At 52.0% G+C, this 15,257-nt stretch overlaps 1 protein-coding gene across 1 annotated transcript in view; it reads right to left on the reverse strand.

Annotated features, from left to right (window-relative positions):
- Nucleotides 1–7,135: 7,135 nt before the first annotated feature.
- Nucleotides 7,136–15,257, reverse strand: part of LOC144736654 (CLIP-associating protein 1-like) — a 51,069-nt gene continuing 42,947 nt past the window's right edge. The window contains exons 27-28 of the mRNA XM_078619226.1: nucleotides 14,983–15,099; nucleotides 7,136–14,835 (exon numbers count right to left, since the gene is read on the reverse strand). Coding sequence (XP_078475352.1) covers nucleotides 14,758–14,835; nucleotides 14,983–15,099 — 195 coding nt within the window. The 3' untranslated portion in view covers nucleotides 7,136–14,757. The remainder of the gene's footprint in view (nucleotides 14,836–14,982; nucleotides 15,100–15,257) is intronic.

Genomic DNA, 15,257 nt, shown 5'->3' on the forward strand with positions numbered 1-15,257 from the left:
CGCGTCATCGGTCAGTGCCAGTGCCGGATTAAGCGAAGTGCGGAGCCTGTAGCGTATGATGTTATAAAGGGGCCCTAAATAAAATTAAAAAAAAACACGTAAATATTAAAACACGAATGTTTAACTCGCATAGTAAAGTCATTGTATTTTTTTCATTTGCTATACAGCCAGATAATGCGACAAATCTCTAATCTTAAACACCCATTAATTCTAGATTTGAAGCTTTCGTGACTGCAAGGAATCATCTTCTTAGGTTTTTTTCAGTAAAGTCACGTAGAAAGTAAAATAAAATAAAAAAACAAAAATCACGACGTTTCGGAGGCAACACAAGTCTCCGTCATCAGGTGGGACCGTCACAGCCAGATTAGCTGCATCAAGTGAGGCAATGATTCAAGATGTAATCCCTTAAAAGCGAGTTGAGGGGGGAGGGAGAGGGAGCGGGGAGCTCATCAGACTATGGTAGCCAATGAAAGGAACGTATCGGGAGGGAGGGGGGGCGAGGCCAAAAGGGTGGGCGATGGACGTGGAAGCGCTTGTGCCCAAGCGGCCAATTACTGCACACGCCAACACCATTGTGTTGGCGTGTGCAGTAATTGGCCGCTTGCGCCCCCCCTCCCTCCCGATACGTTCCTTTCATTGGCTACCATAGTCTGATGAGCTCCCCCCTCCCTCTCCCTCCCCCCTCAACTCGCTTTTAAGGGATTACATCTTGAATCATTGCCTCACTTGATACAGCTTAAACACCCAGTCGTTCATAAAAGTCGAAGGTGGTATAGTACTATAGTGATAGAGCAAGTGCAGAATCACTGAACCGGAATTGCTAGCTTCAAAGCCTTTATCGCGGGGCCCTTGTGTGGTGCATATGTAGTAGCTACTACTACATGTGTGGTAGCTACTGCTACATGTGTGGTAGCTACTGCTACATGTGTGGTAGCTACTGCTACATGTGTGGTAGCTACTGCTACATGTGTGGTAGCTACTACTACATGTGTGGTAGCTACTACTACATGTGTAGTAGCTACTGGCCCCGCAACTTTCTAGGGCCCCGCGCTAAATGCTTTCAAACTATCAATCGCTGTTCAGTGATTCTGCATTTGCTCTATCACTATAGTACTATACCGCCTTCGACTTTTATGAACGACCGCGTGTTTAAGGTTGGCGATTAGTCGCATTATCTGGGCTGTATAGCAAATGGAAAAATACAATTACTTTACTACGCAAGTAAAAAATGTATGTTTTAATATTGATGTTTTAATTGAGGAAGGGCCCCTTTATAACACCATATGCTACAGGCCCCGCACTTTGCTTCATCCGGCACTGACCTCAGCTGCTGGTTGGCACAAACGCGCTACGAACCCCCCGGCCACCCGAGTTCAGATTCACGCTCACAGCCACCACCAAGCGGTTGAAGATTATATGCACCCGGTCGAGGCCCCCCCCCCCCTAGGTCGACTCAGCCTTCAAAATGAGTGGGTAAAAATGTATTTAAAAAAAAACCCATCCCCGATGGGGAGATACAAATGCGGCCGGGGCGTGGTTCCGGCCACCCCCCTCCCATCTGACCCTTCGCGTGCCGTTCCAGACATTCACAGTGGCTGCAATTCGCTCACAGCACTTGCCCCCGCAACAATCTGTCAAGGCTACAAGGCACTGGTGGTGTTGGTGGTGTTGGTGGTGGTGGTGTTGGTGGTGGTGTTGGTGGTGTTGTTGGTGGTGGTGTTGGTGGTGGTGTTGGTGGTGGTGTTGTTGGTGTTGTTGGTGGTGTTGGTGGTGTTGTTGTTGGTGGTGGTGTTGGTAGTGTTTTTGGTGGTGGTGTTGGTGGTGGTGTTGGTGGTGGTGTTGGTGGTGGTGTTGGTGGTGTTGGTGGGGGTGTGTGGTGTTGGTGGTGTTGTTGGTGGTGGTGTTGGTGGTGGTGTTGGTGGTGTTGTTGGTGGTGTTGGTGGTGTTGTTGTTGGTGTTGTTGTTGGTGGTGTTGTTGTTGTTGGTGTTGTTGTCGTTGTCGTTGTTGTTGTTGAATATTTGCCATTAGACTCTGCGTATCCGCTTGCAAGTGCTTCTGCCAACGCCACTGACGTGCCTCACGTCATGCTGCTGCTGCTGCTGCAGCTGCTGCTGCTGCCCGGTCTGCAGCACGTGCGTCGGAGTCGTGGACGCCGCGGCCACCGCTTCTCCCGTGCAGTGCTGTCCGCCGTCGGCGTAGGGCGCGTGGCGGTGTTCACCGCGCACGGGACGAGCCCTGGGGCGCGCGGAGTCCTTGGGCTGCCACTCCGACTCCGAAGCCGAAGCCGAGAGACGCGACCACTCGCCACCGTCCCTCCGTGCCACCGCGTGGTCCGCGCGCTGAGGCCAATCGCCCCGCGCGTACGAAGAGGTCGACGCGGATGATGATGACGCTGCTGTTGCATCGCTGCACTGCGCAACGCCGAGCGACGGCTTGCGGAGGCCTTCATCCAGCAGTGGATAAATCACGGCTGCTGCTGCTGGTGGCGACGGGGTCGGCTGGTGACTCATCATTCTCCCCAAAATCCAACGTCGAGTTCCAACAGCGGCTGGTTAATTCCACGTCCCCAAACTCTCTCACTCTCTCTCATACTCTTAGTTCTTTCGGTAAAGTCACGTAGGTAAAAAAAATGTAATTGAAATTAATAAAAAAAAAATAAAAAATAAAAATCACGACGTTTCGGAGGGAACACAAGTCTCCGTCAACACAAGTCTCACTCACTCACATCATCATCATCGTCGTCGTCGCCGCCGACGAGACCAAACGAGTGTCCAAGAGGAGAATTTCCAGTCCGTGCCGGGAGCTTTTATCGCAGGACCCGTTTCTGCCGTTGCATCACCGCCAAAGCTGAGACGCGTGGGCCCACGGCATTGTCAGCTGTGACCTCACCTGGCCCGCTGGAATAAACCGGCAACAGGTGCCCCCCCAACCCCCGGTGACCATCGTCCCTCTGCTTGGAGCGGAATGATCCGCCGAGAACCCGGAGAGCGCCGCGGCGTGTTTACCCTTCAACAACCACCACGGCCGGTGATACCCGCAACACCGAACACGACCCAGATGCCCAATGTGCCACTTCGCAGACTGTTGTGGGCAAAGGAGGGGTTCGGGTGGAAGTTATCGAGTAAGCAGCAGCAGCAGCACCTATGAAGGCCCGGAAGGGCACACGAGACGGGGGGGGGGGGGGGGGTGGCCAGCACCACGCCCCGACCGTCTTTGTCTCTCCCCAGTGAGCGATGTTTACTCCACGCCGCATCAGGTAATTCATTTGAGGCTGAGTCGACCTGGGTGAGGCCCGGGACCGGTTTTCGACACGTGTGCGCCTGGGCTGCGTTTGTAGGCAGGGAAATATTTCCACAGATCGTCCAGAGAATTCTACTCAAGCGGCTGGGTGAGAAGTCAAGGGGGCCCATCAGAGTGACCCTGGGTGTGACCCTGGGTGTAGAGTGACCCTGTGTGAGTGAGTGACCCTGGGTGAGTGAGTGACCCTGGGTGTGAGAGTGACCCTGGGTGTGTGAGTGACCCTGGGTGAGTGAGTGACCCTGGGTGTGAGAGTGACCCTGGGTGAGTGAGTGACCCTGGGTGAGTGAGTGACCCTGGGTGAGTGAGTGACCCTGGGTGTGTGAGTGACCCTGGGTGAGTGAGTGACCCTGGGTGGGTGAGTGACCCTGGGTGTGTGAGTGACCCTGGGTGAGTGAGTGACCCTGGGTGTGAGAGTGACCCTGGGTGAGTGAGTGATCCTGGGTGTGTGAGTGACCCTGGGTGTGTGAGTGACCCTGGGTGAGTGAGTGACCCTGGGTGTGAGAGTGACTCCGGGTGTGTGAGTGACCCTGGGTGTGTGAGTGACCCTGGGTGAGTGAGTGACCCTGGGTGTGTGAGTGACCCTGGGTGTGTGAGTGACCCTGGGTGTGTGAGTGACCCTGGGTGAGTGAGTGACCCTGGGTGAGTGAGTGACCCTGGGTGTGAGAGTGACCCTGGGTGTGTGAGTGACCCTGGGTGTGTGAGTGACCCTGGGTGAGTGAGTGACCCTGGGTGTGTGAGTGACTCCGGGTGTGTGAGTGACCCTGGGTGTGTGAGTGACCCTGGGTGTGTGAGTGACCCTGGGTGAGTGAGTGACCCTGGGTGAGTGAGTGACCCTGGGTGTGAGAGTGACCCTGGGTGTGTGAGTGACCCTGGGTGTGTGAGTGACCCTGGGTGTGTGAGTGACCCTGGGTGTGAGAGTGACCCTGGGTGTGTGAGTGACCCTGGGTGAGTGAGTGACCCTGGGTGAGTGAGTGACCCTGGGTGTGAGAGTGACCCTGGGTGTGAGTGACCCTGGGTGAGTGAGTGACCCTGGGTGAGTGAGTGACCCTGGGTGTGTGAGTGACCCTGGGTGTGGGCGTGACCCTGGGTGAGTGAGTGACCCTGGGTGTGTGAGTGACCCTGGGTGTGTGAGTGACCCTGGGTGTGACCCTGGGTGTGTGAGTGACCCTGGGTGTGACCCTGGGTGTGTGACCCTGGGTGTGAGAGTGACCCTGGGTGTGTGAGTGACCCTGGGTGTGACCCTGGGTGTGAGAGTGACCCTGGGTGTGAGAGTGACCCTGGGTGTGAGAGTGACCCTGGGTGTGTGAGTGACCCTGGTGGTGACCCTGGGTGTGTGAGTGACCCTGGGTGAGTTCGTGTGCTGATAGGGAGCGGTTTGCTGCTTTCTGCTGCATTCCCAAATGAGCAAAGATTGTGATGGCTTTCGATTAATAATTCCTATATTTTGGGTCAGATGGCGCTTTCCCCTGGCACCTCCGAATGATCAGACGACTGCGTGGCGCTTTGCAAGTGAAATTAAATCCTAAGATTTGGCCTCCTGCAGGGATTCATCTTCTTGGCTCTTTCGGTAAAGTCACGTAGAATGGAAGTAATAAAATAATAAAATAAAACATTATTAAATAATTCTCACGACGTTTCGGCCACAACGCAAGCAGCCGTCATCAGGTGAAGACCAGGTCAGACGCTGTCTCCCCGACAGACCTGTTCTTCACCTGAGGACGGTTGCTTGCGTTGTGGCCGAAACGTCGTGAGAATTGTTTAATGATGTTTTATTTTATTATTTTATTATTTCCATTCTACGTGACTCTACCGAAAGAACCAAGAAGATTTTGCCTCCTTTTGAAAAATAAAAAAAAATCTTTTTTTTTACCTTTCTGGCAATGCAACAGCCACGGGGTGACCAGCCCCTCCCCACCCAGCCCCACCCTCCCCACCCAGCCCCACTCTCCCCACCCAGCTCCACCCAGCCCCTCCCCACCCAGCCCCACCCTCCCCACCCAGCCCCACCCTCCCCACCCAGCCCCACCCTCCCCACCCAGCTCCACCCAGCCCCTCCCCACCCAGCCCTACACTACACACCACACTATACATTACATTACACTATACACTACACTATACACTACACACCACACTACACAAAACACTATACACTACACTCTACACTACACTATACACTACTATACACTACACTACACTATACACTACACACTAATATACACTACACTATACACTACTATACACTATACTAGTAACTAACTGGCGTTTTGTTTCCGTAACAAATCCCTTACTAATTGGCCGTGTCGGGTGGTGGAGGGTTACGACACATTTACACTTACGCGATCGAACCCAAACACCTTTATTGTGAACAATAATATTGGTCGCTAAAGTCCACCGCATGTTAATACTCTTCACTACTAACCGCCTGTCACTCCCCTCCCCTTCACCTATTTTAAATCTCCTCCTATTCTTACCTCTCCCTTCCCTTTCCTTTAAGATCCTACTTGCTTGACTACCCGGCTTCGCCCGAGACTTGGATTATTGTCTTGGATTAATACACGGCCAACGCGGAGGGTGAGGATGCGTGACGTCAGCAGGCACACTGCGTGACGTCGGCAGGCACACTGCGTGACGTCATCAGGCACACTGCGTGACGTCATCAGGCACACTGCGTGACGTCGGCAGGCACACTGCGTGACGTCATCAGGCACACTGCGTGACGTTGGCAGGCACACTGCGTGACGTCATCAGGCACACTGCGTGACGTCAGCAGGCACACTGCGTGACGTCATCAGGCACACTGCGTGACGTCAGCAGGCACACTGCGTGACGTCAGCAGGCACACTGCGTGACGTCAGCAGGCACACTGCGTGACGCTGCCGCATGCGGGTGACATCACAGATGTGACGTCACCGCTCACTTGCCGTGCAAAATATATCCATTATTGCGCCCACTCGCCCCCCGCCCCCCAAAATACAAAAGTCTATTTTTATACTTTGTGCATTGTGTACAGTCTGGAAGCTGCCCACATGCCAAATTTCAAGTTTGTAGCATGTCGGGAAGTATTCTAAACATTTCGAACAGACACGCACATTCACACATTTGCTTTTCATATAGTTTTCCAGATCACAGCAGGGGAAGGGGGGGGGGCATGCCCCGCCCCCCACTTGCTGTACCCCGACTGAATGAACGCATAAGACCGTGCGAATAATCACGTGATGGGTCGCGCAAACGGTGCTGTCATTTCTATCCTTTGGCGCGGAGAGAGACAGACAAGACATCCGAAAGAGACAATGTTTTAGGTGTCTGCGTGTTACCGGTGTGGTCACGTACGGACACTTCTGTGTGTGTGTGCGCGCCCCAAGGGTGGTGCTGTGGTTTTCCCCGGCGAGGAAAAGGGGTGGACCGACGCGATCGGTACGTGACGATGTGGAGCTGAGTGGACTTGCCGAAGACTGTTGTATTGTATCAGCGGTATCAGGATCGGCCTCTGCGGAGGAGGAGGAGGCTCGTGAAAGGACGCTGCTACTGGACAATTGGGAGCGACGCTCACAACAACGAGCGGAGTGCCGGGCGGCTAAAACACAGCAAGTTGGCACAGTAGGAAAAGCACAGGTGGTGTATCTGCTGGTCTTCTCAGTCAACTCACAACACCCTCGTCTTTCCCGTGACCTCCTCCGTCAGCGAGCCTTCGACACTGTCGGCTCAAGGTGCACCTAGCCTGGCACAAGCGCCGCGGTGACGTCAACGTCACTTGGGTGGCGAATGACGGTTCGCTGCTGCGGTTGTGTTTTAAAAAAAATATATAAAGCCAGAGAGAGAGACCGTGAACAAAGACAACGTGATACGTAAGAATTTATTCTGTACAAATACAGAAATTAACGCCCAAGTAAGTGTGTGTGTGGTGTGTTGTTAAATAACCTGGAAGATAGCTGTTGAACCCAACTATTGCGCAGAGGTCGCAACCGGGTACCCGATAACCGTACCCTACCCGATACCCGGCTACCCGTACCCGGCCGGGTACGGGTACCCGTTTGCGACCCTGGTGCGGCCGGGTACGGGTAGGCCGTGAGTCACTGGTGAGTCACCGTGATTGTCACTCATTTCCCAACGTCTTGTCTCTTCTCACAATTCCAAGTTCCTAGAATCAACCCACCCGCGCCTGCAACATGGCTTCATCCCAGAGGTCGCAATCGGGTACCCGTACCCTACCCGATACCCGGGTAGCCGGGTATCGGGTAGGGTACGGGTACCCGATTGCGACCCTGGTGCGGCCGGGTACGGGTAAGGAATCAAAACCCGTTTGCGACCTCTGCTATTGCGGCAACAGGCATGAACAGGTCCGACAGGAAGAACCCACTGCACATGAAGCACTCGCCATTGCAACCCGTGTGATGCCCGCACACGGAGCAAAAAGGAAAAAAAAGAAGGCAGAGAAATTGTAAATGTTGTGGGTTCACTCTCCAACACACAACCGGTGGTTGCTGTGCTGGTGACGAATTGGCCACGTGTTGTTTCACGTGACAAGCCCTTACTAGTCGGCTGTGTCGGGTGGTGGCGGGTTTAACGACACATTTATATATTTACGCGATATAACCCCAACCCAAAAAAAAAACCGCACCTCTTGTGGAGGCAGAGAAAGTCGAAATGGGGCGGATGAGCTGGCCACGAAGGTCACAGCAAAAGAAAATAAATCTGTGCTTTATATTACTTGGGTCTTTCGCTATTGTCAAGTAGAAAGGTTCAAATAAAAGAACACATTCCTGATGACGACCGCGTGTGTTGCGATGGAAACGTCGCAGTTTTTTTTGTTATTTTCTTTGAACCTATCGACGAGATTGTAGATTTAAAGCTTTGGTGACTGCAAGGATTCATACTCTTAGGGTTTTTCGGTAAAGTCACGTAGGTAAAAATAAATAATAATTAAATAAATTTCGACGTTTCGGAGGCAACACGAGTCTCCGTCTTCAGGTGGGACCGTCACAGCTAAATTTACATTCTGATAAGCTCCCCCCCATCCTCTCCTCCCCCTTAACTTGTATTTTAGAACTTGCATCTTGGAATCCCTGCCTCACTTGATGCAGCAAATCTGGCTGTGACGGTCCCACCTGATGACGGAGACTTGTGTTGCCTCCGAAACGTCGTGATTTTTTTTATTATTTTATTTCTATTATTACTTTTCATTTCATTTTTTACCTACGTGACTTTACCGAAAAACTAAGATTATGGTTTGGAACCATTGGCCCAACGTTGGCTAGTGATTTGGAACACTTGACGCAACGTTGGGCCATGTTTACTGGGAGGCGGCCACTTCACCTCACCAATGTGTGTTTTTAAATCCTTTATATTAAGTTCACTTGCTTGCTTGCGCGCTTACGACCGTGCAAATCTTTCGGTCGTTTTTTAACCCACTTCCCGTGATCCAATCGAGCTGACATTTGGCACACAGACTCGTTGTGCGTGACAATTTATTTTCGTGAATTTTTTTTACAAAATTTTACACTTTTTAGGATTTTTTTTTTATATTTAATTACCAATTGCTTAATGGTGGCAGGCAATCATCTGACCCATAGGTGGCAGCCATCTCAAGCCAGAGGACGAGAGGACTCTAGCCGCCACGCATATAAAGGATTTATAGTGAAAAACTTTGTTTTTACGGGTTAATTTTTTTCATTGAACCCATCCATGGTGAAGTATGGTCAACCAAGCTGCATGGACATGGCGTGGAATGGGATTGACAAAGGGCTGTATATGATTTAAGTTGTTGCGGTGAACTGTGACCTATTAGGACGAGAAATTGCCGTTCACGTTAATATAAAAAGACGCGTAGTTTGTTCAAACCTTATTAAAACTGTGAGCGTGTATTAATTTTCTCTGCCTTTTTGTGGAAAGAAAAGGTTGGAAAAGGACCGTGGCCTTTCGTGGAACGGACATTAATCGGCGATGTAACGTCATTGTATTACGAGTCCATGAATATAAAATCCAATAGTTTCTATGCATTGATATAGCAACTTAGTTTTTTTTGCTAATATTCTACAGTGCACAGCAAGCTACGGGGAACAACATTGTATTGCGTTACATTGCTACGAATGTCGGCCTGCTCATACAACAATTACACGAGCTCCTTAAAACATCCGTGAGTTTGCAGCCGTTTCGTTTACGTCTTGAGCGTTTCCAACGTCATATTGCTATCGTTAAGTCCAAATCTCGATCACGGAAGCTTGGGAAGGAGGGAGGATGGAGGAGGAGGAAAAAAAGTAAGCAGCTGTAGCTTTCCATTTATAAAAACGTAGAATTAATTTACGTGACTGAAATGGGCATACGAGGCTAAACGTGTTTTCACCTTCATGTCTACAAATGTACATTAAACTTACAAAACAGAAACGGCAGGGAAATGTAACTACCACGCAGTCGCCGTGCGACAATTATACTTCGCAGAATGCACGTCCACTAGCAATCTCCGCGTCTCAAAACCCGGCGGCGGCGGTTTTCCGGCTTCCTCCGGCAATGTCTCCGCGTGTCCACGGCAGAAGTCGCAACCGGGTACCCGATACCCGTACCCTACCCGATACCCGGCTACCCGTACCCGGCCGGGTGTACGGGTAGCCGTTTGCGACCCTGGTGCGGCCGGGTACGGGTACGGGTAGGCCGTGAGTCACTGGTCAGTCACCGTTTGTCACTCATTTCGGGTAGGGTACGGGTAGGGAACGGGTACCCGTACCCGGCCGGATACGGGTACCCATTTGCGACCCTGGTGCGGCCGGGTACGGGTAAGGAATCAAAACCCGTTTGCGACCTCTGCTCCACGGGGGCGGAAGAAAGTGGCCGTCAAACCGGAGCGCCACGCGCGCGACTCTCTTTCCGCAACGGCGCGACCACGTCGGAATGATCGACAAGCAACGGGTGTTTTCACAGTCGTGTAAGGAATGTTTTATAAACCGAGTCAACCGGGAAACACCACGTGAGCGGCGGAATGTTCAACGGCAAACAGACGTTTCGGGCTCTATCTCGCCCACAAAACACTGGACCCCGAAACAAGACACGAGCGCGGAGGGCAATAAAAAAAACTGCCCGGGACCGGAACACGCAGACGCACGGCGCTGGGTTTCCGTGCGTGTGTGGAGTGACATCGCGGATCACCGAGGGGCGCGTTTCTCGTAGCCGACGCAGATTGAAACAACAACAAAAATGTTAAATCGCAAGACGGGGGAGAGACGGCTTCGGTTCCTAATTACACGCGGGGGATGGATCACGAAGCTGCGGGGATAGAAACGCGTCGATGAGGTGTGGATGAGGTGCGGATGAGGTGCGGATGAGGTGTGCATGCGGAGTTTGCAGGGCTACCCCCCGCCCAGAGTTTCGTGAAGTTCCAGGGGCTGGAGGCGCCTCAGTGAAGATTAGCGGCATGGTCACAGAGGTTCGTTGTGAGCCCTCTAAATAATCTCTCTCTCGGGGGAGGGGGCCCCAATGTCCGAATTTTTGACCTCTTCAATGCGCGTGCGTTCTCGGCGGCCCCGTTAGGTAAGGTCGCAATGATGACATAGAGCAGCGATGAAGAAACTTGTGGCCAAGCGCGCGGTTGCGTGCCTGCCTGCCTACCTGTGGAATGCTCACGACAAGTGTTGCGGAATAAGGTTGAGGGTAAGTAGACGTGAGTGGAGGTTATCAAACATTATATTTCTTGTACACATGGGAAAGGGGAGGGGGGGGGTGTGCATTGTGGGGTAAAAATGTGAATTCGGTGGTCGGTGTGATTATTTTTTTAGTTAAAATGCCATTCTAAAAATGTTGTAAATGACCATACATGTGTGTGTGTATATATACGAATTCCATTTTTACAAAAGCATTACGAATATCACTCTTGGTAAAGTTATCTATAAACGACTCCCATTAAATATCTAATTTTAAAACGGATGATACCCCCCCCCCCCCCACCATCTCTGCGTTTAAAATCACTGCGATACTTCACATTAGAATCATTGCGTATCATGTTTTTCTTTCATTATCCTAGCTCCCCCCCCCCCCCCCCCAATAACAATTTTTCTTATTTCGGAGCATTTTTACAACTCTTGAGAATGACCACATTTGTTCGGGGGAAAAGGGGTGGGGGGGGGAAGAATTGAAACCGCGCGCAAAACTACGTGACGCAGTTTCGCTTGCTTCGCACTTGGCTGCACGTGGCGGCGTGGGGGTGAAGGGCGGGCAGAGGGGGCTGGGGGCGTGCGGGGGAACGGACGCCCCTTGTGCTCGGCCAACGCGTCGCCGCAAGAACCCATCCGTCATTATAAAACCGCGGCGGCGGGGACAGAGACGATTCGTGGCGAAGGTTGAGGCGCTCGCACGCCGATCGGAACTGTCCGTCGCCCCGCGGCCGTCGCGGGTCGCCGGGGTTTGAACCGCTTGCGGCTCTCGACACTCGGAAAACGTCGGACCGCGCGCGCAACGCAAATGTTCGTTCCGCCGAGCGGAATTAAAGACTGACGACGACGATGATGATAAGCCTCTAAGCGCACAACGCGAACAAAAAAAACCCTAACTCAACGCGCGCGATTTGTCGTGTTATTTAGTTGTCATCAAAACTGCGGTTAAATGTTACCCTGAAACAATGACTGCGTGTGCTCGGAAGTCCCACCTTCGTGGAAGTGTTCACGATTCACCCACCCCGGCGGTTCTATGAATCGCTGCGATTCAGGGTTCATATTAAGTTTTAAAAATGTTTTTTGTTGTTTCAGTTCTAAATCAACGCGAATGTAAGTGGCCTCCAGTGATTGCAGCCGTCACGTTAATCTGTTAAATGCAAAATACAGAGGCGGTAGTCCACATGGCCCCGGCTGTAGCGTGTCCACAAGCTTGCCGCAGAGGCTCGTGGTTCGACTCCAGCGGGCCGCCCTGGTTAATACTGCGGTCGTATTAATCTTAAAAAAAGATGCAACGCCCTCGGCTCTCCTCGCTCACGGTTAGGACGTAATGATATCCCGTGATATCGCTCACAAGAGTTGGGCCGTTGCGTGCCGTTGTCATGGTTCCAAGAATTTTGCCAAATTAACCACAAATAAAATTCGCTGGGAAACGTATCGCGATGGTCATCGCCGAATGCGAAACCTCGGCGGGACCCTCCTGAAACAAAAGACACTTGAGACTCGGCGAAGCCTTCCCCGGATAAGCAAGCGTAATTATTATAATTATTATAATGATGATGCTACAAATAGTGATACGTCAATGCTTAACCGCACGCGATCGGGGGCGCGTGTCGTCACACCTCTACTGCCACACTGAGTTAACGATGAATACCAGGGCCTCACCAGTTCACTCCTAACTACTCGTGGCTATGTACATGTAACAGCCGAGAACGACGCAGCTCTATGTACACGACCGAGCACCGCACACGCGTCCCTTGCTGCCGATGTGCGGCGAAGCGAAGCGTGATTAACGTCTATGTACAATGCTCAGCAGGGACGGCGTGGAAAGGTGACGCACGTAAAATAAAACACGCACGCACGCACGGCTCTCATCTCGTAGATGCGTCACTGGGGGGGGGGAGACAGTGACACGGCCCTTGCGGTGTGCGCCGCCTTGTTGTTGGCAGAGCTTCACGGCTCTTCGAATCACAGCGGACGCCCCGGTTATTTTTGTTTGCGCGCAGCAAGCGAAAGAAATACCACGTTTTCCCCCCAACTCCCCAGCGCACACTCCGATTAGCACGGTCGGTTGGCTACGTACGTCGCCAAAAGCAGCTCGACGCATGCGGGGACGTTAGCGATCGCCCCGAGGGCAAGGCTGCCGTTGCGTTACGGAGTCTACGGTGCGCACGTTGCGAGAGGTGACACGGCAAGTGACTCAAGTCGGGATTACGCGCAGGAATCGCCACACCCCACACCACCCACTCCCTCTTCAGGAACCTGGCAGGTTTCTCCTAAAAAGAAAAGTCACGTGGCTCGGCGAGGCTTTCCTGGGTGAACAAACGAAATTATTACGGCGAGTTAACTGCCAGGGACGAAGTTCGATTTCGTATTTCAATGTATTGGGGGGTTTTTAAGGCATTCAATTGTTCATCGGCTAAATGTGCCGATTTTTATTTAACGATAAATGTAATAATTCTAAACACGAACCAACGAATTTCCATTTCCATCCATAAAACCATTTTAATGGAAGTTATTTTTACACTTTTACGCCAAAGTGACGCCAACGTTGACATCAAAATGATGTCACGTGATGGCACTTGTCGCGAAAAAAGCGCTGAAGTGACATCACGTGGCACCACAGTCTGAGACGCAACGAAGAACAATGTTCACTTTTATCATTCTCCGAAAAAAAAATAGGGAACGCATCCCAAGTACCTAGGCCGTGTCCTGAGCTATCCGGACTTGGTCTGCAAGCTTTGTCAATCGTAGCGTTGACTTTTTCGCGACAGTAATTGCACGCCCTTACGGCACTCAGGTGATGTCGTGTCCGTACGGTCTAATATTACGTCGACGCAACGACAAGCTATGAATGTGACTTCAAAGTCTTTTTCTTTTCGTTTCTTTGCTCGTTCACAAAGCTTCAAACTTGCAACGGAGAACGTGCGACAGAACCTAGGCTATGCGTCTACGACATAACAGCTGTCCCGTCAACCAGATCGCGTCTTCCGCTGAAAGGGCTATGAACAATACTGCCACGCGGCCTTTGTGAATAACAATCGCAGGCACTCAGCTGCTGGGCACAGGAGCGGTGTTGAATGCAATGCGTTAGGGTGCGTCTTGCATTGTGAACTTTACAAGGGCTCCAACCAACATGGTCTTCGGTTGTTCATACAGAGGGTAAAAAGCACTATCATTCCTATTATTTGGTAAGTTTCAATTGTGGCTGTCAGACCACCCGCCCGCCCACATGGCGATCCTGTCAGAATATCCGCTACTGTACAGAAATGTCTCTATCTTGTAATTAAAAAAATCACGCGTGAACACACGACAACAACAGCCGCCATTCGCCAATAAGTGGCGGTGACATCGCCACGGCGCTTGTGCCAGGTTAGACGCACTGCACTGTGAGGCCACGTGAAGTGTCGCAGGCTCGCTGGCACGAGGTCACGGGACAGACCCAGGTGCCATGGGTCGACCGATCCGGAGCGAGGCCCCCTACACACACACACACTGGCTGACACACGCTGCTAGAAATGAACCTGTGTATACGTGGCAGGCTTTTCGCTTTTACACTTTCGAGGTGGGAACAACAACGGACGTTACAGCAGCGTTCCTGCCGAGTCCTGCAAATCGCAACTTTTTTTTTTTTACAGATTGTCACTCGAAACGTCACCCGACACTTGACTCTCGGCCGTGGGGGCATCGAGGGGCTAACGGCGTCTCCCGTACGGTCGCGCATTTGCCATCGGTGACGGCAGTGGGGGTGGCGCCCACCAACGGTTAACAGACAAATCATCGCGGCCGCCCGAGGAAAGGCTTCTCGGTCGCGAAGAAGCTTCAGCTGAGCATGGGGTTGTCGCACTCGGCACTGCTGTTCTGAGCGGCTCGCTTGATGTACAGGTTGAGCAGCTTCATCTGCGGAGAGAACGGACGGGCGGCGGGGGGTTAAACGTTGCGAGGTTTCGGCAGCCTTGACCAAAAGTTCACGTTTTGACGATTTTAATCAACTATTTTTACTTTACCGGCTTCACCGCCCGCCCACGCCCGGCCGCACCCCCTCACCTTGCTCCCCGTGAGCGAGCCCAGGTAAGGCTTCAGCTCGTCGCCGACGACGGCGTGCACAGCCACCAGGCAGAAGACGCTCGCCTTGCGCACGCTGCTCTCCGCGTTGTCGTAGCCCTGCGCGTCGCGGGGACGAGAACGGCACGCGCGGTCAGCACAATTTGTTGCGATGAACAAAAAAACGATCAAACGTAAGTAATTATCTTCTCGGTTCTTTCGGTAAAGTCACGTAGAAGGGAAGTAATAAAAGAATAAAAATAAAACGTAATAAAATA

The sequence above is a fragment of the Lampetra planeri genome, chromosome 62, assembly GCF_965212315.1.
Source record: "Lampetra planeri chromosome 62, kcLamPlan1.2.h2, whole genome shotgun sequence".
Taxonomy (NCBI): domain Eukaryota; kingdom Metazoa; phylum Chordata; class Hyperoartia; order Petromyzontiformes; family Petromyzontidae; genus Lampetra; species Lampetra planeri.